This window comes from Ranitomeya variabilis, chromosome 7 (assembly GCF_051348905.1).
Source record: "Ranitomeya variabilis isolate aRanVar5 chromosome 7, aRanVar5.hap1, whole genome shotgun sequence".
Lineage (NCBI taxonomy): Eukaryota > Metazoa > Chordata > Amphibia > Anura > Dendrobatidae > Ranitomeya > Ranitomeya variabilis.
Genome location: NC_135238.1, coordinates 70,919,338 through 70,945,541, shown reverse-complemented (window position 1 = coordinate 70,945,541; position 26,204 = coordinate 70,919,338). Strand labels below are relative to the sequence as shown.

Below are 26,204 nucleotides of genomic sequence, written 5' to 3'. Positions count from 1 at the left end.
ATTCTTAGGAAGGAAGGCTGCCGGAAAGAAGCCGAGGGTGAGTATATTCCTATTAGGTATATACTCACCCTCGGACGTGCCCTGCTTCTTTCCGGAAGCCTTCCTTCTTAAGAATGAGCTCGTGAAGGGCCTTAGATGACGTCACGGCTTGTGATTGGTCGCGGCTGCCCATGTGACCGCTCACGCGACCAATCACAAGCCGTGACGTAATTCTGAGGTCCTAAATTCCTAGAATGAGGAATTTAGGACCTGAGAATTACGTCACGGCTTGTGATTGGTCGCGTGGCAGTCACATGAGCGGCACGCGACCAATCAGAAGCCGTGACGTCATGGAAGGCCGTAAACGTGCTCATTTTAAGCAAAGAAGGCTGCCGGTTACCAGCGGCGATGTCCAGGGGCCTCCGGAGAGGTGAGTATATCAATATTTTTTATTTTAATTATTTATTTTACACTTAAATGTGGATTCCGATACCGATTTCCAATATCGCAAACATATCGGAACTCGGTATCGGAATTCCGATATTAGATTCAGAAGATCGCCGACCTCATGGCTGACCCCACACAGGGGTCGGGTTTCATGAAACCCGACTTTGCCAAAAGTCGGCGACTTCTGAAAATGGCCGACCCGTTTCGCTCAACCCTAGTCACCAGGCTTCTTGCTTAACTATTGCCTGGTTATCAAGATACTTCATCAATACATACTAGATTGAAATGGCATACTCAAGCAGTAGAGGATCACAGGCTGCAAAACAGATCAGATAGAATTGATACTTTTGCCTTCAGAAGGCAGTAAAATATTGTAGCCTTTTTTCGCCAAAAACTGTCCTAAATTCAAAAAGCAAAAATGATACAAATTCATGTACTTCCTTGAAATGTATTATATTCAAAGACAAGAACAAGTGTAGGTTAAGAAATTTAAAAGACAGTAATGATCAATCCTCTAATTTTTTCGAATTTGTTACACATTACGTAAAAATTTTGATTTGTACTAATTCCAGCAAAATGGAGGGTGGCTAGCTGACTGCCATTATCTTGGAATCTGAGGGTCAGGAAGAAATTAGTAAGAAAAATAATATAACTCCTATTTTTTGACACTTCCCTTGCCTGCCCTACTACCACCTATTGGCTCATTTGTCTTCTGTCTTCTACCTTCTATCTTCTCTTTCCAGTCCTTTGTGCTGCTGTTCTTCACGAAGCCCCAAAACATCATGTGGGATCTAGCACACATAAATAACATGTGTTGTGCCACTCACAGTTACATTGATATGACAAGCGTCATTAGAGTCAATGACTCACACGATGGCGTGGTGCCTAGTGAAGGACTGCAGCGTCAGAGGCTCAAAAAGAGGCTAAGATAGAAGGTGGAAGACAGAACACAGGAAAGAGACTATAGACGAGCTAATGGGAAAAGCGGTGGTGCCAAGAAAGGAATAGGGAGGGCCAAATCGAGATGTGTATCAATGTGTTGTTTCTAATGTGTTCTCAGAGGATTCTGTTTACACTGAATTTATTTGATTTAAATCAAATTTCAAGACTATTTCAAGATAAATACAAATTTTAGCAGTTTTGCTCATCTCTATTTATGATATATCTATTTTTGTAAATACTTGGCATATGTTCTATATTAAATAGTGCTTCTGGGCCATCTGTGTTATGCCATTCCTTAGTTATTCCTCCCAAAAAATGTGTGAGTAAATTGATCATTGGGTACTTACAGCTCAAGGTGCATACCAGGAATATTGTTAGCATCCAATTTGTACTACCAGGGTGAAATGGTGTAGGGATATGTCTTCAACTGGTGTCAGTCACTTGAAAATTTACACATAAATTTCTAAGAGGCAAACAGGAAGTCCAGCCCAATATGGAGTAGGACTCCATATTGGCCTGGACTTCCTGTTTGCCTCTTAGAAATTTATGTGTAAGCATGGTCCAGAATTGGTTATCATAGGAGATCTAAAGCCATTTACTAAAGTGAAGCAGATATTTTAACCAATACTTTCAAATGTTAATCTGTAAAAAGACTGTTTTCTAAAGACTAAAAATAGTTGCCCTGATGATAAGGTGATTGCCGTTGTTCTGGCTCCTGAGGCGCAAACCAAACAGGTGCTATGACCAAAGGAACTGGCCCCATTTTCCATACATTTTCATAGTTTTACAGGTTCAGTAATACATTGCTAGGCCAAAAGTGCTTTTACTTTGACTTTTAAAGCAAAGGAGTGGCCCAAATGCTGCACTGCATCTATAAGGCATACAATACAGCATCTTTATAAGACAACCCCTATAAAATACAAGGTTCAAAGAAAAATCACTTTTGATTGGTAAACATGTATATATCTCTGTTATATGCCATATCTCAAAACAAGAGAGAACTTGGAGCATTTCACTATATTCCTCTCTGATGAATATTGAGTAATATATAAAAGGAATATTCGAGACAAATCCTTTTCCCCATTTTGTGCTTGATAAATGGCTGGAAATTCGTTACTTTATTAATGATAAAAAATAAAGCCACAAAAGTAAAGTTTAAAAAACTGTGTCTTGGGAAATCATTGTAGCCACAATTTGGCCCAGACATGCACCTCTATATTGAAGAAGCACTCCAGTCAAAGATTTATCCTCTTAATATATTGAAGTTATCATATCATATAGCACTTTATACCCACAATTGCTAAATGTGCCCTTTTACCCATTTGATTGTTCTCTTTTCTCTGCTCAATGTAAGAACAGGAAGTCTCTTGTCCCTGCATTATCATTCCCCTCTTCAACTCATGACCCAGCTGCTCCCTCCTCCCCCTGCAAGACACTTTTGCAGCGGTTTATGACTCATGCAAGGAAGAGGCCTCCTGTTTCTACATAAAGCTTAGAAGAATTCAGCTAGTCATTTTTAACCACATGATGTCAAAGACCTAATGGAAAACCAAAGAATGAGCTGGGTAGAAAGGCAAAATGAGCAATTGCAAGTACACAGTGCCATATAATATGATTGCAATATATTTAGAGATTAAAAATGTTGATGGGAATGATTTTTTAAATGCATAAAGAACTCTATGAAAAACACCTTAAGGCCTCTTTCACACGTCAGTGTCTCCGGTACGTGTAGTGACAGTTTTCTCACGTACCGGAGACACTGACGCACGTAGACACATTAGAATCTATGTGTTTCTGCACATGTGTGTGTTTTCACACGGACCGTATGTCCATGTGCAAAACACGTAGACATGTCCGTTTTTTTCCAGCAGCACGTACAGCAATACGTCCTGCACATGTGCACACGGAGAACAGTGTGCACTCTCCTCCATGTGCACGTACCGCCTACAGGAGAGACAATGCTACAGTAAGCGCTGTCCCCCCCACTGTGGTGCTGAAGGTGGCATTCATCTCTTCTCCCCCACAGGAGAGAAGAGATGAAAGATCAAGTTTTTGTTATTTTTTGTGAAAAATAAAGTTTGCATGTGACCCCCGCCTCCCACCCCCAGTGCGCCGCCCTGCCCCTTGCAGAAGAAATACTCACCCAGCTCCCGCGATGTCTTCACTCTCCTCTCAGCGCTGGCCCCTTGTCCTGTGTGAGTGGTCACGTGGGACCGCTCATTACAGTGAGGAATATGCGCATATTCCTCACTGTAATGAGCAGTCTCACGTGACCGCTCACACAGGACAGGCTGCCGGTGCTGAGAGGAGAGTGGAGACATTGTGGGAGCTGGGTGAGTATTTCTTCTGCAAGGGGCCGGGCGGCGCACTGGGGGTGGGAGGTGGGGGTCACATACAAACTTTATTTTTCACAAAAAATAACAAAAACTTGATCTTTCATCTTCTCTCCTGCGGGGGAGAAGAGATGAATGCCGCCTTCAGCACAACACAGGGGGGACAGCGTTTAGTGTAGCGCTGTCTCTCCTGCACGGTCCGTGTGGTCCTCAGGCGGCACACGGATGCCGCATGTGTGCCACACTGATGTGCCACATGAGCACACGGACACATGTACATGGATAACTCCGGTACCGATTTCTCTGGTACCGGAATTATCTGGACGTGTGAAAGACGCCTAATTCAGGATTCTGCATAAATGTTGAAATTATCATTGTTTGTTCGTTATCTTAACTATTATTTTTTTTAAATGGTGATTGATTTCTGGGGTGGTGGTAATGGTGGTAATATTTTCATTTCTGAAATTGATTTTTTTTAAAGTAACCTTAAAAAACAAACCCATGAAATTGCTTTGTTTCAGAATGCTTTTGCACCCTTCACTGATGCCAAGACTAGGAGCCATGCTGATGATGTCGGTCTCGTTCTTTCTTCATTACAGGCTAGTATATACCGAGGGGGATACAGCCGTTTTGCTCCATACTAAATGACAAAACCATAAAACTCTTCCAGTGTGGGGGAAAAAAAGAAGCTTTCCGAGGCCTGGGTATTGCAATACATGCAGTAGTGCATCATTTTAGCAACTCTAAATAACTAAATACAACTCAAAGAGAGTAAAATTACATTTTTTATCTTATACCTCAGATATTTTGTTCTGTGTATTTTAATATTGTGGGTCTTTAATTTCTCAAAGTTCTGTAGTTGATTGTTGGCTGTAGATTTTTTGTGGTTGACCTAGGAAGCTACTAATGTAGATATGAATAAAAAAAACTATTTTAGGGCCACAATCAAGAGTGCTATAATATGTAAATTAATAATATATGCTAAATATTAAGCTATTGGAATTATCACATTTTGTAAGCGTGTGACTATAGTAGTCATTTCTGCATTTACATATTTCAGTTTATTTGGGAGGGCTAAAATGCTGAAACATCTAAGCAAAAAGGTTGCCACTGCACCAAAATTCATTTAGTGACTGTCCTAAATTATTTATTAATTGTCCAGAGCCAAAGGTTGTGTTTAAATTTGTGAATTTGACTCTTTGTACATAAAATCTGATGAAATGCTATCCTAGCTTACCCTTTTTAAGCATTCCACCAGACAGTATTCAGCTCTTAATAATAATCTTGGCGTACAACAGTTTGAAAAAAAAATCAAGAAAAGACAAAAATCACAAGAAAAAAAAGGGCGAAAACAAGAAAAAAATAAAAAATATATATATATATAAAAGAAAAAAAAAAACAAAACAAGCTAGTTAGTTCATCAACATTCTTTTTTATATTTCTTCCAGTATAATAAATTATTGATATCATTGCTGATTTTTATAATGTGGGAGGGGGAGTATTATTAAAAAAGATGACAAAAGCACTGTTTCTATTTTTTTCTTTTTTTGAAAGTTGTAAAGGGAAAGTAATAAAAAAAACCTTAAATTGTTTGTACCAGTTAAAATGTACAAAATTTACATCTGTGCAGTGGAGTTGTTACGTTCTAAGAATATACGCAGCCTATTATGCTTTTAGTTTTAGCCTATTAGAACAACTATTAGAGAAAAATTATCATTTTTATGGAGTTAATTACTAAATATATCAAGATTTATATAAACATTTTACAAGTATTGCATTCATTACGTAGAGATAATCACGGTATTTTCAACTGCTTTGTTGCTGCTTTTTTTAAACATTATACTGTGTAAACAATCTGCAATTTTTCAGTTGTACAAAACTATCTATGTAACTTCTGTTTTAATGAAAAGAAAGTTTTGAATTACTGTATGCCAGTTAATTTATATGACTGACACACAGTAACCACTCTTTATACTTAGGTTTAAGACCTGTAAAGATCCAAATTTTCTATAAAATATGGATTATGTGTCATACAAGTTAGTTTATTATTCATGTTTACTAAACCATAATCCTTAATAAAACATTTTCTTACTGAGAGAGTTTATTCTATTTAAATTCATGGGTCTTGTAAGTTTTCTTTTTTTTTTTTTTTAAGTTTAATTTTTCCTTTCATTTCCAGTAAGTGGTAGTTTACAGCTAAAATTACTTAATTAAGGTATATATTTAAATAAGGAATCCTATTTTAACAGACTCTTTAATAGTTTATACATTTCAGTATACTTTGAACTATTTCGAAACACACCTCAAAAAATAAAGTTATCGTAAAGGTAAAAAAAAATAAATTGCAAAATGAATTTGATCAAAGTGTACGATTCATCAAAGCTTTTAGGTGTAAGCCTTGAAAAAGAAAAAAATAAGGAAGGCAAAAAATGTCTCAAATATAGAAAGAACAGAAGCAAAGAAAACATTTTCTAAGCCTAGAAAAAGAAAAAAATAAGGAAGGCAAAAAATGTCTCAAATATAGAAAGAAAAGAAGCAAAGAAAACATTTTCTAAGCCTTGATAAAGCAAAAAATAAAGAAGGCAAAAAATGTCTCAAATATAGAAAAATATAAACAAAGAAAACATTTTCTTATTAATTAAAAAAAATGATCAATTAAAAAATAAAATAATTTTTGCAGGGGATAATAATAATAAACCAACATATCAGTAATACTTAAAACTTATGCAACGTATTCCTTTTTATTATTGATGTGTTTGTCTATTATATAGCATATAGGTGGGATTAGAAATTGCTATAACTAGAAATGATAGTAATAGAATCAAATCTGGTGGTATTCTTATATTCTCGTGTACGTATTCAATTAGATAATGCATCTTACATACTCGGGGTCCCATTGAATTATTTAGTGTCTCTCATTAGACTAGCTTTCAGGAATTCTGTATCAGGTGCAAATGGGTCTAACATGGTCGTCCATCCTTGAATGAGTCTATATTATGGAGCATATAGACTTGTCCAGTGACGGATTCGACTAATAATATCTCCTTTTGCATGGCAGTAATTGTGAGGTGACATGACAGACCAGTCCGCTGTTAGTATGTAGACAACGCTGCTAAATTATATATTTTGAGAGGGCTGCACAGGGGATCAATCCCTGAAGAATATTCATGACCATTTATTTTAATCAGAAAACACATAATAAAAAATAGAGAATCGTAGTGTAGATCATTGGAGGAAAATAAGTGTAGCACAGTGTTATTTATTAAATTTATTTATTCTCAGTCGGTCATAAAGAATAGTCCAAAAACATACAAAAAGAGCATTTTGCTAACGGATGGTCTTTAAATAGGAGCGGAACACTTAGCAACAGGATGTTCTCTTTCATGCACATAAAAATATGCAATTAGTAATTTTATAAAGTTTTTTAAGCGTACTATATGAAAACGATTCATAGCATACAATAGTCAACGGTTACTGGTGACAGTATCATCAACATTGAGCACAGTTCAAGCCAATCATTCTGAGTGATGAGAAATATGCAATGAAATTCATAATAATTCCATTTGTCAAGTTACTGAAAAATTGCAGTTTGTCTGTGCATATGTGTAGATTCTCTTCCATGGTGTCCTGTTTATGAGCTATAACGAGCTATGGTAATCTCATCCGGAGTTTTGTTTTTGTATTTGTAATAAAAAATACAATTAACAGGGCGGGGGTTGGGCGGGTGGGGTTCAAAATGTGGGTATATTGCCCATTCTTTCTATTTTCTGTTCATTGCAAATAATATCCTCATATGTACTGTGCCCGTCCACAGAGACGACCACTGTATTCAATGAATCACTGCTGTAAACCTACCAACTTGCTATAAAAAACTGCTTTAAATACAAGTGTTTGTGACCAGATTTTCTCTTTGTCATCGTATGTGCATGCAAGTATGATCAGTTGAACATACATCAATAAAGATCCACAAAAGATGAAATGTTTTCAGTAGTGTTTCTAAGTATAGAAAGTATCTTTTATGTTTAGAAATTAGAAAAAAAAAAGTTTCAAATAGAAAAAAAAAGAAAACTTTCTGTATTGTGTGTTATTTTCAGTATAAAAGAAAAAGGGATATTCCCTCCAGTATATTTAAAGTATATGCAAATCCAGTTTAAAACGTACTGTAACACTGGGGAAAAAAAGACAATATTTTTTTAGTAGATCGGTATCACCTCAAATCGACAATGGGGGTTTGCATCATTTTTTTAAGACACCTCATAGAAACTGATTTTAAAATCAGGTTTACTTAAGACTTTATGATGTGAATGAATGGTAGTATAAATTCTGGAAGAAAAAAACAACAAATCTGTAATTGAATGACATTTGTCTGAAGGAAAGAGGTATCCATATTTCGCAAAAAAAAATAGTAAAAAGATTTTTCACTGGTTACAATTTAATTAAAATGTTTATCTGGGATAGCTATATTTGGATTTTTTTTATTTATGTTCTTTTCTTTTTTTAAACAATATATATTTGGAATGTTTTCATGTATGTAAATAATTACTGATGCTATCAAGTATAAAATAAATTATAAAATACCATGTGTGGATTATAGTGACTTCCAAACAGATTATCAAAGAAATCTGCAAACCCAGAAAATGTGTATATCTGTCTTTAGAAATGAGTGTTTATATCACTACAGTGGTTTGTGAATAAAGAACAATGGTTTGTAATATTAAAAAAAATAAAAAATAAAAGCTTAGTCTCAAACGTATAAATAACATCGGGAGTGTGTCTTTTGTGTATTTATGAAATACATTATATGTCACAAAGGAAGAGCAATGCATCTTGAATCTGAACATGAAACATGATTATTGTTAACTGAGGTTATAATTTATAGAATTTTGGAGCCGAAGCTAAAAGTGGAATTGAAATTGAGGAAAATGAAAAAAATAATACTAGTTTGCTTGTTATGGCAAAAAGCCTTAAAAAAACCTGGATGTCAAATTGCTCTATGTGAATATAGTATTAAATACACAAGTTTTTTCCTTAAGAATTCATTCATGTGCTGTTTAAATTATTTCATTTTTACAAGGTGCAATAAGATGTGCATGCATGCTCTATCACAAATTTATTTGCCTACAATTTTTTATAACAGTGCATATGGAGTAGAGTTAGGAGTTAGTGCAAATCGGAAGGAAGCCATGAAAATAGTTTCTTAGCTGGTGAAATCATCAGCTCTTGTTTTCATTAGCAGGCCTGGATGATGTCATGGATATGATGTAACTCAAAAGCGACGTCACACCAAGTAGGCTAATCAAAAAATTAGCCAAAAAAATCAGGTAAGAGATCCTATGGCCAATGGACCGGGTACAACTACTTCGCTTGCACCAACTCTATCATGGATGTTTTAATCCAATCAAATAGAGATATATAAATTAATCCATGGAGTATCGGGTTTAAGTCAAATTTCCTGAAATTAGAAATTTATTAAAAATTCTAACTCTTTGAAATTCAGATTGCGATTCAACAAAAAACCTAAATAAATAACCTTGCCAGACACTATTTCCCTCAATGCTGGGCTAATGTCATTTTATCATTTATTTTATTTTATATTATGATACTATTTTTTTCTACTTCATTTGTTAGTCTCCTTAAGAAATACAGAGAGAGTGAGAGAGTTTGGAATCACCAACCCTTTTACCTTATATAAAGAATAAAAAAAACAAGAAAATATCTGGTATATCCATATCTGCAAAAATCTGATTTATAAAAAATCTCCAAAAAATTATCCAGATTGGTAAACAACATAAAACCAAAAAAGAAAAATGCCAGAATTACGTTTTCTTTGGCAGCAAAAATGCAATAATAAACAAGCAAAATTCTTATCTATATGAGAATGGTTTCAATAAAAATTTAAGATTAAAGAGGTAATCCCATCTCCAAGATCCTATCCCAATATATAGTGGGTGTAATAATAACAATATTGGTAAACACCTCCAATTAGAAATGTTGCATAGTACTTCTGATTCACTATGTCTCTTTCTTATGTGCAGGTATTTCAGTAACTTAGGAATCCATGGTAACAGGCCACTAGCCACTAACTGTCACTGTATCAGTGGTCATAATCATGGATACCTAAGGTCCTGTGATGTCTGCACATGAGGAAATAGACAGAGTGAATCTGAAAAACAATACTACATTTCTAATTGGAGTTATTTACTAATATTATTTCACCTACTACATATTGGGGTATGATCTTGGAGATGGGAATACCCCTTTAAGGTTCAAATAACAAGCCATCAAAACATTTCAAGTCTAGGAAATTTTCATTTTTTTGCCAAAAAAAAAATAATATACAAGTTTGGTATTGCAGTGATCATACTAAATTTGAAAATTGTATTTACACCAAATTTTTACATAAGGAACGTAAATTCTGGTTTGCATTTATTTGCACAATTTCACCTCACTTGGATTTTTTTCCAGTATCTTGAATGGTATTGTATGGCATTGAATGGTAAAAGGAATCCGTGTCATTCAAAATTGCAAGTCATCTCTATTTCTGTAAGGGGTTAAAATATTCCACTCACAAATTTTAGGCACTCTTTGATTTCTCCAATCCGCAGGATGCCCTATTTGTTGCTGAAATGATGGAGTTATTGATAAATAAGTTGCCTTTAAGTTTTCTGGAAGAGTCAAATATATTCTGTTGCTATTAAAGAGCATTTACTAATTTTAGCCAAAAGGATTACATCGTTTTAAGATTCTGATCAAAAAAAAGTTAATGATGTCAGAAAAAGAACTTCATCAGAAACTTTCCCAAATGCATCTTGTTTTTGCAGGAAAATACAACCTCCCAATAGTTTCATATTTTCATGCATAAATTCAATGAAATCAGCTTAGAAAATGTTGATCACCAATCAGTCATATTCTCCTGATTTGGCCTCATCTGATTGTCTTCTTTTCAAACTCAAAAATTCATTTCAAGGATGAAAATATACAACAAACAAGATGATAATTGATGCTGTGAAGTTGTGGTTTCCAGAAGAGGAAAAAAATGTTTTTGTTTAAAAATTTTTCTAAAGTAAAATGTATTACATAACAATGAGATCTTCATTGATCTGAACATTAAAAGACAAAATCTAAATGAATTAACACAATATGATGTGACTGATTTTGAAAAGTTTAGTCAATCATAGTGTCTATAAAAAAAATGTAACCTCCTTTGTCTATATGATTTCCTAAGGGTATCTTCACTTTCTCTAAGCTAGGTTCATATAAGGCGATAATACTGCCACAGAGAGCTCCACCATTAACATTATATGAGATGTATTTGCATTTGGCTCTCTGCCACTCCATTACCACATAGCATTAATGTATCCTTGAACTTTATTTCAACATGAAAGTCAGCATTCTGTAAAGTCAACTTCAGCAAAAATTAGAGACGTTATCCTTTGTTGACAGGAAGAAAGCGCCTGGTGAAGATTATCATCTCTAAGGTGTATTAGATTGGGTTGCATAAATGCAAAACAGTTCTTTAAGGATATTGTACAAAATAGACAGATTTTAGACACATTTTATTATTGGCATATCAGCTCATAGACCCTAAAGGGGCTGAGTTAAATTAGAAAATCATAACACATAATCCACAATCAACACCATTCATGAACATGGGCCTATATAAGATTTACTTCTCAACCCTACATATAAGTGAAGAGCACTGAGGTGTAACTGACCCCATGGACAAGAACGTTGCTGTCTCTAGAAGAAAGCAGTCATGATTTTCTAATCACATCCACATCTTTTAAAAGGTTATTCCCCAAATAACTTGCTGATTGCTGTGGGTCTGACTGAGACTAGAATGTCTGTCTGAAGTTGCAGAAATCCTCGTCTCGGTTGGACCACCAATGATCAATTGGAGGTGCCGCTTAAAGGGTAAATCCCAAGGTAACAATGTTAACGAGTGTCAAAATCATGTTCCAAATAGATTTGTGAAAGAAAAGAAAAAGTTGACAACCCCTTTAAAAGGCCATACATATCATAAATTTGTAACATAAGGGTTTGCTCACACTAGTGAATAAAAGAAAGGTCAGGTTTTCATTCGAGAGAATGGGACTATTTTGTCTCACCGTCACCAGTCATCTGTGTGCTGTCCGGTGCTATTGGTATGCAATCGTTTTTTAACTCAGCAGCTACTGTATTCATCTTTTTCATGACCATTTAGCCTCCCAGCTTACAGAATTCCAATGTATCTGTAAAGATAGGATGCCATACTGATGGTCCATATGGCAACCATTTTTTTTTCTCACACCCATCAGATTTTGGAGTCAAATTGCAATATGCTACACTTTTTTCACATGCCAAATACAGCTGAGAAAAAATATATAGATCTGCGCTGCCTCATTGAAAAACATTGGTCTGAATGCAATCCGATTTTATATTGGATTGCACTCATCGAGTTAGATGCCAGTGTGAGCGAACCTTTAGGATGAGGTGTGAAGAAAAGATTGTTTAAAGCAGGGATCTCAAGTACGCAACTTTAAGATAATTCCTAAGCTACACAGACAACCTAGGTAAGAGTTCAGGGCCTAAGGCTCTTGGTGGGGCTCATGACCAGAATGCCCTTATTATAGTCTTTTTAACACAGTTGGCTGCATGCACTATCTGGAAGGTAGCATTCCTGAAGCTCCATTGCTGGCAATAGAAAATTGCAGCATAGCTGCAGTACGCCATTCTTGGCTTCCTGCTTCGTTCTTTCTCTATGACTTTGCCAGTGAGATGGTGTCATTGTGCCAACTGCTTGATTCAGCAGGTCCCAAGCCAGAAGAGGATGAAAGTGGCACTACGGGAGATCGGCTGGAGATTCCTTTTAATTAACAGTTGGGGTGAGCATGAAGTGGGTTGAGTGGGAAGAGAGGACATATAATATACATATACATATAATCGCAATTAATTGGAAGTGGAGGGAGTGGAACAAAGGACATATAATTGTAAACAATTGTCAGAAGAGTAGGACAGGGGATATGTAATTGTAATGAACTGAGGGTATTGGTTGGAGAGAGGAAATGGATAGTGGCTGATTAATTTATATCAGTATTGGCCAGTGGAAAACTGGCCAATCATAATTAATGGGGGCTGCAGTTTTGGGGAGTTCTGTAGCAGCCAAAGTTGCCATGTAGCCTCAGCATAAAGTTAAAAATATGAATTTCGCCCTAATGGGACTTTTCTAGGTGGCCTCCAATGCCATTTTCGTTTGAGACCTCTTATTTATATTATCATAATGGTTCATACAAACTAAGCAGCATTTGTTGTAGAGTTGCAAGAGAAAGCCTTGGTTGAAGCTTATCAAATTAAGTGAAGAAGTGCTGGTGTGGGGGTGAAGATGTATTATTTTTGAAGATGTTTTCTACATTACGTATAAAGTTTACTAACAAAAATAATAATAATTTTATTTATATATTGCCACTATATTCTGCACCACTTTACAGTTAAGCGGGGACATAAACAAGCAAGCTTACTATCTATAAGGAAATAGAGGGGGTCACAATAGGTAGAATATGCTTGTTATATATAGTCCAGCCATCATTGTAATAAATAAGGGTTTCTATATAAAACTTCATCAGCCACTATCTGTCTAGGTACAGTTACTGTGTGCTATTGAGTGGATGAGGGATGTGGAGACAAATGAAAAGGAGGGAACAGATTATGATTAACATTTAGAAGAAGTGAACAGGGGAGAGTTAGGATAATAAGCTGAGGTGATAGGCCTGTCTAAAGAGATGTTTCTAAAGCATGCTTAAAAGCATGAGGGCTAGATATTAGTTGGATCATTTGGGGGAGAGCATTCCAGAATATTGGCACAGCATGGGAGAAGTCTTGGAGATGGAGGTGCAAGGTTCAGATTATGGTTGATGTTAGTCTTACATCAGTTGCAGAAAGGAAAGCACTGGTAGAGTGAAAGACACAAATGAGAAATTAGATATAGAGTGTTACAGAACTGCGTAGAGCTTTCTGGGTGAAAGAGATAAGTTTGAATTTTATTCTATAGCAAATTGGTAACCAGTGCTTTGACTGGCACAAGATCGAGGCATCGGTGAAGTGGCTGGTCAAAAATATGCCCCTGACTGCTGCATTCAGGAAGGATTGAAGAGTAGAAAGTTGGGTTAGAGGGAGACCTAACAGTAGAGCGTTGCAGTAGTCCAGGTGACAATGAATAAGAATGACAGTAATAGCTTTTGCAATTTCAAAAGTGAGAAAAGGTTGGATTCTGGAGATGTTTTTAAGATACACGTAACATGAGAGAGTGAGCAATTGTATATAAGGAATAAAGGAAAGTTTTTTGCTAAGCACAAAGTCAGTGAATTAGGGCAGAGGTATTACATATTTTGTTTAAAGGGTTATTCTCACAGCTTTCCAGTTTTATGTACTTATTACCTGGGGAGCAGGCTTTTCCTCTTGAGTGACAGATATAGTATTATTATTATTATTTATTATAACGCCATTTATTCCATGGCGCTTTACATGTGAGGAAGGGTATACATAATAAAAACAAGTACAATAATCCTGAACAATACAAGTCACAACTGGTACAGGAGGAGAGAGGACCCTGCCCGTGATGGCTCACAATCTACAAGGGATGGGTGAGGATACAGTAGCTGAGGGTAGAGCTGGTCATGCAGCGGTTTGGTCAATCGGTGGTTACTGCAGGTTGTAGGCTTGTCGGAAGAGGTGGGTCTTCAGGTTCTTTTTGAAGGTTTCAATGGTAGGCGAGAGTCCGATGTGTTGTGGTAGAGAGTTCCAGAGTAGGGGTGATGCACATGAGAAATCTTGTATGCGATTGAGGGAAGAGGAGATAAGAGGGGAGTAGAGAAGGAGATCTTGTGAGGATCGGAGGTTGTGTGCAGGAAAGTACCGGGAGACGAGGTCACAGATGTATGGAGGAGACAGGTTGTAGATGGCTTTGTATGTCATGGATAGGCTTTTGTACTGGAGTCTCTGGGTAATGGGGAGGCAGTGAAGGGATTGACAGATGGGAGAGGCCAGGGAATAGTGGGGAGACAGGTGGATTAGTTGGGCAAAAGAGTTTAGAATAGATTGGAGGGGTGCGAGAGTGTTAGAGGTGAGGCCACAGAGCAGGAGGTTACAGTAGTCGAGGCGGGAGATGATGAGGGCATAGACTAGGGTTTTTGCAGAATCTTGGTTTAGGAATGTAAGGATCCATGAAATATTTTTGAGTTGAAGGCGGCAGGAAGTGGAGAGGGCTTGGATATGTGGTTTGAAGGAGAGATCAGTGTCAAGGATTACCTCAAGACAGCGAGCTTGTGGGACTGGGGAGAGTGGGCAGCCGTTTACTGTAATGGATAGGTTCATTGGGGGGGTCACGTGAGATGGGGGAAAGACGATGAATTCTGTTTTGTCCATGCTAAGTTTTAGAAATCTAGCGGAGAAGAAGGATGAAATAGCGGACAGACATTGAGGGATTCTGGTTAGTAGGTTGGTGAATGGTGATATCTGGTCCAGAGATGTAAATCTGTGTGTCATAGAGATGATACTGAAAGCCGTAAGATTCTATGAGCTGTCCCAGGCCAAAGGTGTAGATGGAGAAGAGCAGGGGCCCTAGAACTGAAACCTGTGGGAATCCGACAGATAGGGGGCGAGGTGAGGAGGTGGTGTGTGAGTGGGAGATGCTGAATGTCCGGTCACTTAGGTATGATGAGATCCAGGATAGGGCCAAGTCTGTGATGCGAAGGGATGAGATGGTATGCAGCAACAGGGACTGGTCCACTGTGTCAAAGGCAGAGGACAGGTCCAGGAGGAGGAGGATAGAGTAGTGGCGCTTGTTCTTGGCGGTAAATATGTCATTGGAGACCTTAGCTAAGGCAGTTTCAGTGGAGTGTTGTGACCAGAAGCCTGATTGTAAGCGGTCGAAGAGGGAGCAGGAAGATAGATGGGAGGACAGTTCAAGATGGACGTGTTGTTCCAGTAGTTTTGAGGCATAGGGGAGAAGTGATATAGGGTGATAGCTAGATACAGAGGATGGGTCAAGAGAGGGCTTTTGAGGATAGGTGTGATTGAGGCATGTTTAAAGCTTGGGAAAACACCAGTTGTTAGTGATAGGTTGAAGAGATGGGTTAGGGTTGGGATGAAGACTGTGGCGAGGTTTGGGATGAAGTGGGATGGGATCGGGTCAAGTGCACTGGTGGTGAGATGCGATCTTGAGAGTAGAGTGGAGAGTCGATCTTCTGTAATGGTGGAGAAGTTGGTTTTGGAGGTGGAGGGCTGGGTAGTTGGGAGGAAGGTCTCTGGGGGTTGTCCACTAAAACAGTCTCTGATGTTCTCAATCTTCTGCTTGAAAAATGAGGCAAAGTCTTCAGCTGAGATGAGTGGGGAGGAGGAGGTGCTGGGGGATGGAGGAGAGAATTGAAGGTTTTGAATAACTGTTTAGGGTTGTGAGATAAGGAGGATATGAGAGATGAGAAGTAGGTTTGTTTTGCTGTGGCGAGTGTGGTCTTGAAAGTAGTGAGGGACTGTTTGAATTCGATGAAGTGTTCATTGGAGTGGGATCCTATTGCTGAGCTTCAGACTACTACTGTGGCACATTAATACTCTACAGGTAATTGTACTGAATTTTACACAGTTATCCCTATATATTGATAACAGTACACAGAAATTAATAGAAGAACGGCTGTTCAAATTGCTGATGGTGGAGGCATAGGGCTGGTGAGTTTGCAGGACTAATAACAGCAGCTTTGTCAGGAGCTGACAGGTAGGGGGAAATAAACAATTGTTTAACTGCTGAATATAAATCAATGGGCTAGAGGTGACTAATCTTTCTGGAGTTAAAGGGGTGTTCCCATCTCCAAGATCCTATCCCAATATGTAATAGGTGTAATAATATTATCAAATACCTCCAATTAGAAATGTAGTATAGTTTTTTATTTATTCGCTATGTCTCTTTCCGCATGTGCAGGCATTGCAGGACTTTAGGCATCCATGGTTATTTCCACTGATATAGTGACAGTTAGCTAGTTGCTAGTGGTCGTAACCATGGGTACCTAAGGTCCTGCAATACCTGCACATGAGGAAAGTGACATAGTGAATGAAAAATATGTATGCTACATTTCTAATTGGAGGTATTTGCTAATATTATTATTATTACTCCTACTACATACTGGGATAAGATCTTGGAGATGGGAATAACCTTTTAACTCTTCAGCCTGGAATGTAACTACTTTGCATACTCAACCTGGCAATGTTGGTGTCCTTGGCAATAAGCTGTACATTATGTAAGTTAAAAGCTCTTATTGTGGAAAAATTATAGTCGATAGAAAAAGCAAGTCAAATGCAAACTTGTTTATTTTCATGCTGTCTAACTATACCAATTTAATAACGTTAGAATATTGTGTTAATTAAATAAGAGGTGATATTGCACACTGATACTTCCTTTAAGAAATGATAGACCTCTTTATATATATATATATATATATATATATATATATATATATATATATATATATATATATGATATGCCAGACTATTTCTTTGTCTAGTCAAAATGAAATGACAGTGCATACTGTGGTTAAAACGTGCTAAAAAGGTCTTCAATTTGCTGACAAAGTTGCAAATATAAATGAAGAGGGGAAGTCAGTATTAATTTTAAGGTTGCTCATGTCCCTAAATGAAACGATTGAAGCTTCAGTTTGAAGAATAAAGGAAGGATAAAGTGTCCCTGGTTACACAATTGTGAAAATAGTAAAGAATAAAAGTGTTTTTTTTTTTAACTCTGGATCCAAAACTTTGGACAACACTTAAAAAATAAATGCATTTAGTTTCTTAGGTGTTAAGAAATAAGAATTATAGAGGGTAGGATGGAGAGGATCATTTCGGTGGAATGGGCAGCTGGAAGCAGAAGAGATAAGTCAACCAGGATTTGTATATTATGCATTCATTCCTCTTGTCGCTTGTCACTATGGAAGAAGTAACACTGAGGCAGTTGATTTAACAGGGTTCATACCCAACAAGTCATGTATTTCTGTGAAGGTCTTAGGCAGTAAATGATAATATAAGTGATTAATGATTTAAGTCACTATGTAGAGTTTCATTTAAGCTACAACAAGAGAATGTGAAGGACAATAAAGTGCTGAGGTCTCATTATGAGAGTTATAAATAGTTGGCTTCTCCCAGTTTATAGGTCCTGTGCCATTGGAATTGACAGCACTAATTTAAACTATATTTTAAATTTATAACAATGAATTTATTTTCTTTAAAATGTTGGACATGCGAGAAAAAGTCATGGGACCAATAAATATACATGTCTGAAGAATCATGTAGTCAGTTTCTTTTTTACGGTGATGGATTAAATGTTGATGTTGCAGGTTAACACAACAAATATCAAGACCTTTCCACTCCTGATTTTTGGTGAACAAAAGGATGAAACAACAGCTCCAAACTGGTTTGTGTATTCAAAAAATTAAAACTTGTTGGTTTATTAACATGCCAACAATGTTAGGTTCAAAAAGTGAAGTCTTGGTGCTACTTGGTATCTTTTTTTTAACAAACGGGGGTTGTTGTGAGACATTAACGGCCATTGTATAGGCTATAAATTTCAGACTGGTGTCGGTTTCAGAGGTTGACAAAAATTCTCTGAATACAGGAGAAAATTGTACCTTGTTTAGAAAACATTCAAGACTTGAGCTTATCTTGGAGATAGGGGATTTCTTGAACCCCCGCTTAGTGAGCGGTGAAGTGATAGTGCTTGCACCTGCTCTCTCCATCATTAACATGGAAGTTCCGTACATAGCTGAGAGCATTTCCTCCGCTATTTTTGAAACACCAATAGCAATGAATGGAATCCATCCAAGTATTCTCATTCTAGAGATAGGTGGGTTTCCACAAGCATCAAAAATGTGTGGATATTTAATGTATGTCTCTCATGAGACAATCCCTTGCAAGAGGACACAATTGAAACTGAGAGAGAAATTTATTTAATCCTTTCAAACAAACTCCTGCTGTTTCTGGGAAAAAAAAGATAAGAGAAGACTTTTCTATAAATTTTTGGAAACCATTGAACCAACCATGGCTGTGGCTAATTAAAAAAAATCATTGACAACAGCAGCAAACTGATTTGTGTCCCTTTATACATCAGATTAGCACATTAAACTCTATGTTACATTTTCTTTGTTTATGAAAAAGGAATGCATGTTCTATTTGGACAGCACTTGTGGCCCAAACTCAATCATTAATGTGAATATGTCTGCAAGAATGACAATAAGCACACAGAGGCCACCCATTCATTCATATGCAGTCTGATTTTCAGTGGCGGCTCAACAAAGCTATCTTTTCATTTTTTTGGATGCAAGAAAAGTGTATGCCTCACTGATGTTAAAAATACACACTAATAACAAATTGACTTAAAGCACTTCTGATGAAAACAGTGGGTTTTTTTGCATATAAGAAAAAACACTGACATGTGAATTTGCCATTGGGCCAGGTTCAAACAAGCCCGTCTGATCCAATAGCATGAGGTCATCAATAGGCTGTAAGCCAGACACTGTGCATCACACGTACCTGGCGTCATTTGCAAGCTCCACCTGGGTGCATCTTGTATACTACATAGCCACCCCCTCCATGAATTGGTAGGTTTGTGAGTTTCTGTTTGCATCATTATTTTGCGCCTCTGCTGCCCCCCCTTTATAATGGTGGTCGGCTGCATCCTGCAAGTGCATTGGTAATCCGACCTGGTGTTGGTAAGGCTGTATCTTTTTTTCTGTAATTTTGTTTTATTTTGTTCAATGTTAACCATTATCTTAGCTCAGGAACAATTTTTAACACATACAGTTGTGGAACTTATATTTATTCCAAGATTTATTAAATGAAATTAACTTTATTTGTGGGAAAACTCCTTCAAGTACTGCAGCATCATAATGGACAACTACCAGTTGCTCAAGAGGAAGCCATCCAGTTTTCAGTCGACAGATCCCTGCAAAAAATATATCATATCATTCAATTTATTATTTTTTCTTTTTTGAAGTATCACCTTTATGAAACAGAACAGGTAGTAAAATGTCATTGCTAGTCTGACTCATTGTAATGTTACTGTTGAGGTAGCAGGCCTATAACCCTCCAAGATGGACTTGAGATGGAGGGTTATCTGCTTTTAGTTCAGGAGTAGGGGGGATAAGAAGTAAAATAAGAAGATGGCATCTATGAAAGTGTTCTGGCCAAGAAAATAGGAACACTTAAGGTACCGTTACACTAAACGACTTACCAACGATCACGACCAGCGATACGACCTGGCCGTGATCGTTGGTAAGTCGTTGTGTGGTCGCTGGGGAGCTGTCACACAGACAGCTCTCTCCAGCGACCAATGATCAGGGGAACGACTTCGGCATCGTTGAAACTGTCTTCAACGATGCCGAAGTCCCCCTGCAGCACCCGGGTAACCAGGGTAAACATCGGGTTACTAAGTGCAGGGCCGCGCTTAGTAACCCGATATTTACCCTGGTTACCATTGTAAAAGTAAAAAAAAAACAGTACATACTCACATTCTGATGTCTGTCACGTCCCCCGCCGGCGTCCACAGGGTTATGCGCTGCTGCTCAGAGCTTCCTGCACTGACTGTGTCAGCGCCGGCAGTAAAGCAGAGCACAGCGGTGACACTGAGCCCTGTGCTCTGCTTTACGGCCGGTGCTGACACAGTCAGTGCAGGAAGCTCTGAGCAGCAGCGCGTAACCCTGTGGACGCCGGGGGACGTGACAGACATCAGAATGTGAGTATGTAATGTTTTTTTTTTACTTTTACAATGGTAACCAGGGTAAATATCGGGTTACTAAGCACGGCCCTGCACTTAGTAACCCGATATTTACCCTGGTTACAAGTGAACACATCGCTGGGTCGGCGTCACACACACCGATCCAGCGATGGACAGCGGGTGATCAGCGACGAAATAAAGTTCTCGACTTCTAGCTCCAACCAGCGATATCACAGCGGGATCCAGATTGCTGCTGCGTGTCAAACACAATGAGATCGCTATCCAGGACGCTGCAACGTCACGGATCGTCGTCATTCTCGCTGCAAAGTCGCTTAGTGTGAAGGTACCTTTAGATTTCACATTCACCTGAGATTCAATTGTGTATATCTTTTAGTGCCTTTTGTACAGGTTATTTTGCTCAATTATCACTAATTGTTTAAAACAGCATATGGGAAGAAACTGGTCGAATATAAAGCTTTAAATTGTATAAATCTGAGGGCAAAACAACAAACGAAAAAAAAGGAAGAAAAAAGAGCAAATTGCTTAGGACAAATAACACTACAGCATAGTGGGGTGCACATCAAAGAGTAGGGTAATCTTAGTCATCAGAGACCCCTAAAGTCTTAAGCAATGATTGGTTCTTTATAAATAGGATGAAGGAACCTGCAATCCCTACAGAACTATATGTACATGGTATTCGATTCCTAACTCCAGGAACCAAACTATGGCGAACAATCTCTGTATATTCGCCCAATTAGTGCAGACTCCACATTGTTATATTAGTCTAGAAACCTCAATTGCCAGACTATATAGGCCATGCATCAAACAGTATCATTCACCGGGAACTCCTACCCCCATATAAGTAGGTATGGATTGACTAATACATATAGCGGATACTTCAATAGAATCTCAGGACCATCTACTTGCCACAAGACAGACCCTCTCTTAGAGCCATTTGTCTAAATAGCCTGACATGCAGCAAAACACCAGGATCACCTATGTCAGCAACAGAAATCACAGGAAAGTATCTCCTATTGATGCAGCATCATATTACTGTATGTCGGTGCATCCTCTTTAAGGTGAACCTCATTCTTGTCCCTCTCTCAGGAGGGGATCAATGCAACATGAAAAGTTGGCATACTTCATAAATCGGGAAGGTCTCACCAAATGTGGAGGGAGCCATGCATTCCGACTCTGTCAAGATGCAGCGGTGGAGACTTCCCCCTACGCCCGACGCATTTTGTCATGCTCAAAAACACTTATTTGTACCTATTTATTCAGGGGCTATAATGCAAGGAACTATATATTTGATGTACTAATATGATTCATCCTCCTGCTCAATGCTAACTTGTTCTTTCTTGTTCTGTGTGATGTTTTTATTCCCTTTTTAAACCATATTTTTTAGACATTGTGTTAGGGCTAGTGGAACGCACCAAGTAATAAGGTGATAAATACGAGGTGCGTTCGCAGCCCGGGGTCCAACGTGCAGAGATACCTGCTGCAAGTAATGGAGGATGGACACTGAGCTCACACGTGGGTTAAACTTCACCCCGTGTGAAATGAAAGCGAGATCTGTTGCCTCACAGAGTCGCGCTGTACACAGGGACTAAAACCCTAACTAAAAGTTGTGTTTGCTCTGGAACTCTTCTGTGCTAACCGCACACATGAAGGAACCAGATGCTAAGCCAAAGCTAATTGCCCCCATTGATGCTAGCGGCCTGCCTGAGTGTACAGCCCCAAGGCTAAACAGACTCATACCACTTATATACAGTGTCACAGAGTATCCACTGGCAACTGCCAAACACAAATGATACTAGCGACCCTTCAGGGGGGTCTTCATTGGGCGATACGGCTAAATTTCCATTTTTTTGGTGTGTGTGTTTTTTTTTCTCCTTAGTGGTTAAAAATGAACGCATGTAATGAGTTCTTACATAAATTAAAGATATAGAATTAACACTATGATCAAATAAATAAATAAATAGTCTTTTTAGATTTATTTACTTGTATAAACAGAAGAGATGTATGAAATGTATTTGTTATACTTTTTTGAAATTTTTTTTTTTTTTAAAGAAGTATAATATAATGGATATAATCATTGAATATATATTGTAGTTATGGATAATGATATAGATACAAATTTTGTCCACATGTATTGTATTTATGCTAATTAATGGTTTTATGTGTCTTTTATAATTTATATTTTATTATGTATTTTAAGTGTTCAGATTTATACATGGATAAGTTAAAGCTACATACTGAAAAGCACTGAGCAGCAAATAAGCTAATGAAGAACCACCAGGTCTTGATCAATTAACATAATTGATTATTTAAGTGGACCTGTGTAGACTATATAACTCTAGCAATCTATAAAGCATTATCAAACCTGAAGAAGGATATTTTTAATAAGCATATAGCCGAAACGCGTTGTTCTATATATTGTTTTTTATTTTAAATAAATTACTGAAGATTTGTAATACCTCTGCCTGGTGCCTGTTACCTGGGAGGGCTGAACAGACTGGATGAACATTTATTTTTCTATATTTTAATCCAAAACACTGATATTTGCTACTGGTTGGATTCCACCACTGGCTAAATTCGAATATAAAGCTTCCATACTTGTTAACAGGTACCAAAAAGTCAGAATATTAGAAGGAAAGCAGAATAAATGTAGTTTAAGTTTATTGATGTAAGATACACTGAAGTAGTCAAAGGTCCATTTCTTTTTCCTAAAATAACAAGTTTGAATCATTTTTAAGTGTTGACAAAGCTGTTGCAGCTTTTATTGAAAAATCATAAATGGCACTCCATAGGGGATAGATGTGGTGCAAGAGTATGGTTCCAATTCGTACCTGTAAAAGTAATGAAACTCAGCACTCAAAGGATATGTTGCAAAACAAAGTGAATTTATTTACAGTCTATGGATCAACAGTTAGTGGATAACGTTTCAGTCTGCATGGACCTTCATCAGATAACAACACTGTGGCTCAGTTGTCATCCCTGTATCCTTGCAGCGCTAGGGTCCTAAGTACAAATCCCACCTAGGACAAAATCTGCAAGTAGTTTTTATGTTCTCCCTGTGTTTGCGTGGGCTTCTTCTGGGCTCTCCAATAGACATATTGATAGGGAATTTAGATTCTGAGCCCCATTGGGGACAGTGATGATAATGTATGTAAAGTGCTGCGGAATATGATAGCGCTAAATAAGCAAAGCATAATAATAAATAATAAATGCTACGTTGTTGAAGTGGAAGATGAGTAGTTAATACTCATAGGGCATGACACTTTAAATGGACTAAAGGTGGTAAGAGGTTTGTCTGCGCTGGGGTATGGTGGCTGAAAGCCACAGTCAGGAAGTAGCTTTTATGTCACTTATTGTTAGAGCAAAGCTATAATTGAGAAATAGCAATTAAAGATTAAATGTAGATAAATGTAAGGTCATGCACTTGGGCCAAGGAAATGAAATGTACAATGACCAAGTACTGTTGTGCTCAAAAGTTTACATACCCCGGCAGAATTTTTGCTTTCTTGGCCTTTTTTCAGAGAATATGAATGAGAACACCAAAACTTTTTCTCCACTCATGGTTAGCGGTTGGGTGAAGCCATTTATTGTCAAACTACTGTGTTTTCTCTTTTTAAATTATAATGACAACCCAAAACATCAAAATGATCCTGATCAAAAGTTTACATACCCTGGTGATTTTGGCCTGATAACATGCACAGAAGTTGACACAAATGGGTTTAAGTGGCTGCTAAAGGTAACCTGTGACGTGTTTGCTTGTAATTAGTATGTGTGCATAAAAGCTGAGTGAGTTTCTGGGATCCAGACAAACTCTTGCATCCTTCATCCAGCCACTGACGTTTCTGGATTGTGAGTCATGGGGAAAGCAAAAGAATTGTCAAGGAATTTATCGGAAAAGGTAGTTGAACAGCATAAAATAGGAAAGGGATACAAAAAGATATCCAAGGAATTGATAATGTCAGTAGGCAGCGTTCAAACTGTGATTATCAAATGGAAAATCAGGGGCTCTGTAAAAACAAAACCACGGTCAGGTAGACCAACAAAAATGTTGTCTACAACTGCCAGGAAAATTGTTTGTGGTGCAAAAAAACAACCCAAAATAACATCAGCTGAAATACAGGATTCTCTGAAAATTAACAGTGTGGTTGTTTCAAGATGCACAATAAGGAGGCACTGGAAGAAAAATGGGCTGCATGGTCGAGTTGCCAGAAGAAAGCCATTATTGCGCAAATGCCACAGAGTATCTCTCTTACAATGCGCAAAACAGCACAGAGACAAGCCTCAAAACTTCTGGAACAAGGTAATTTGGAGTGGTGAGACCAAAATTGAACTTTTTGGCCACACTCAAAAATGTTACTTTGGAGAGAGGTCAACATGGCCTGTGATGAGATGAACACCATTCCTACTGTAAAACATGGAGGTGGATCGCTGATGTTTTGGGGATGTGTGAGCTACAAAGGCACAGTTGAAGGAAAGATGAATACAGCATGTTATGAAAGATATAAGGATTTCAGACCGACACAGTAGAGGATTCTTTACTGTTAGGCAGTGAGAATCTGTGATTCCTTGCCTGAGGAGCTAGTGATGGCGAACTCAGTCGAAGGGTTCAACAGAGGCCTGGATGTCTTCCTGGAGCATAACAATATTGTATCTTACAGTTATTAGGTTCTTTAGAAGGACGTAGATCTGGAGATTTATTCTGACAGAATATAAGCTGGACTGGATGGACAAATGTCGTGATTTCGGCCTTGCTAACTATGTTACTATGTTAAATGCATCAAAGGAGGGACATGGAAGCAGATGGCCATAAAAATACAAATTTTTATTGAAAAACTCTAAAAACATTAACATACAAATATACTCAATAAAAAGGTACAAGATATGGGGGTAAAACTACACAAAAACCGCCATATACGATGCAGGTAGAGAGGTAATATATGGTGACAAGTGTAACGAATGCTTACCAAAAAATATATATATATATACAGGTCCTTCTCAAAAAATTAGCATATAGTGTTAAATTTCATTATTTACCATAATGTAATGATTACAATTAAACTTTCATATACTATAGATTCATTATCCACCAACTGAAATTTGTCAGGTCTTTTATTGTTTTAATACTGATGATTTTGGCATACAACTCCTGATAACCCAAAAAACCTGTCTCAATAAATTAGCATATTTCACCCGACCAATCAAATAAAAGTGTTTTTTAATACCAAACAAAAAAACCATCAAATAATAATGTTCAGTTATGCACTCAATACTTGGTCGGGAATCTTTTGGCAGAAATGACTGCTTCAATGCGGCGTGGCATGGAGGCAATCAGCCTGTGACACTGCTGAGATGTTATGGAGGCCCAGGATGCTTCAATAGCGGCCTTAAGCTCATCCAGAGTGTATATGAAAGTTTAATTGTAATCATTACATTATGGTAAATAATGAAATTTAACACTATATGCTAATTTTTTGAGAAGGACCTGTATATATATGCAATTTCTCAATTACACCCACAATGAATGGTGGGTTATATGTAAATATATAGGAAGGCTTATTGTAATAAACCTAATTAGGACAAGGCCTTATTTCCCTATATTATTTCCAAAATTAGTGCCGTGCTGGATAGCACAATGCCGCCATTCAAACAACGCTTTATGGAGTCATCATGCAAAAAATTGGAAATGAGCCATACTAGAAAAATATAAAAACACAGAGGTTAAAAACTTTTCAAAATAACAATTTAAAAGCATACTA

General features: G+C 37.5%; 1 protein-coding gene across 16 annotated transcripts in view; it reads left to right on the top strand.

The window, feature by feature from the left end:
- The window catches only part of RBFOX1 (RNA binding fox-1 homolog 1), a 957,869-nt gene extending 952,796 nt beyond the window's left edge, over nucleotides 1-5,073 (top strand). For 11 of the 16 annotated variants that reach the window (XM_077275267.1, XM_077275270.1, XM_077275261.1 and 8 more), the window contains one exon: nucleotides 4,223-5,073. In XM_077275267.1, coding sequence (XP_077131382.1) covers nucleotides 4,223-4,345 — 123 coding nt within the window. In that variant the 3' untranslated portion in view covers nucleotides 4,346-5,073. The remainder of the gene's footprint in view (nucleotides 1-4,222) is intronic. The other 5 variants (XM_077275262.1, XM_077275271.1, XM_077275273.1 and 2 more) reach the window with 2 other exon arrangements.
- Nucleotides 5,074-26,204: the final 21,131 nt, after the last annotated feature.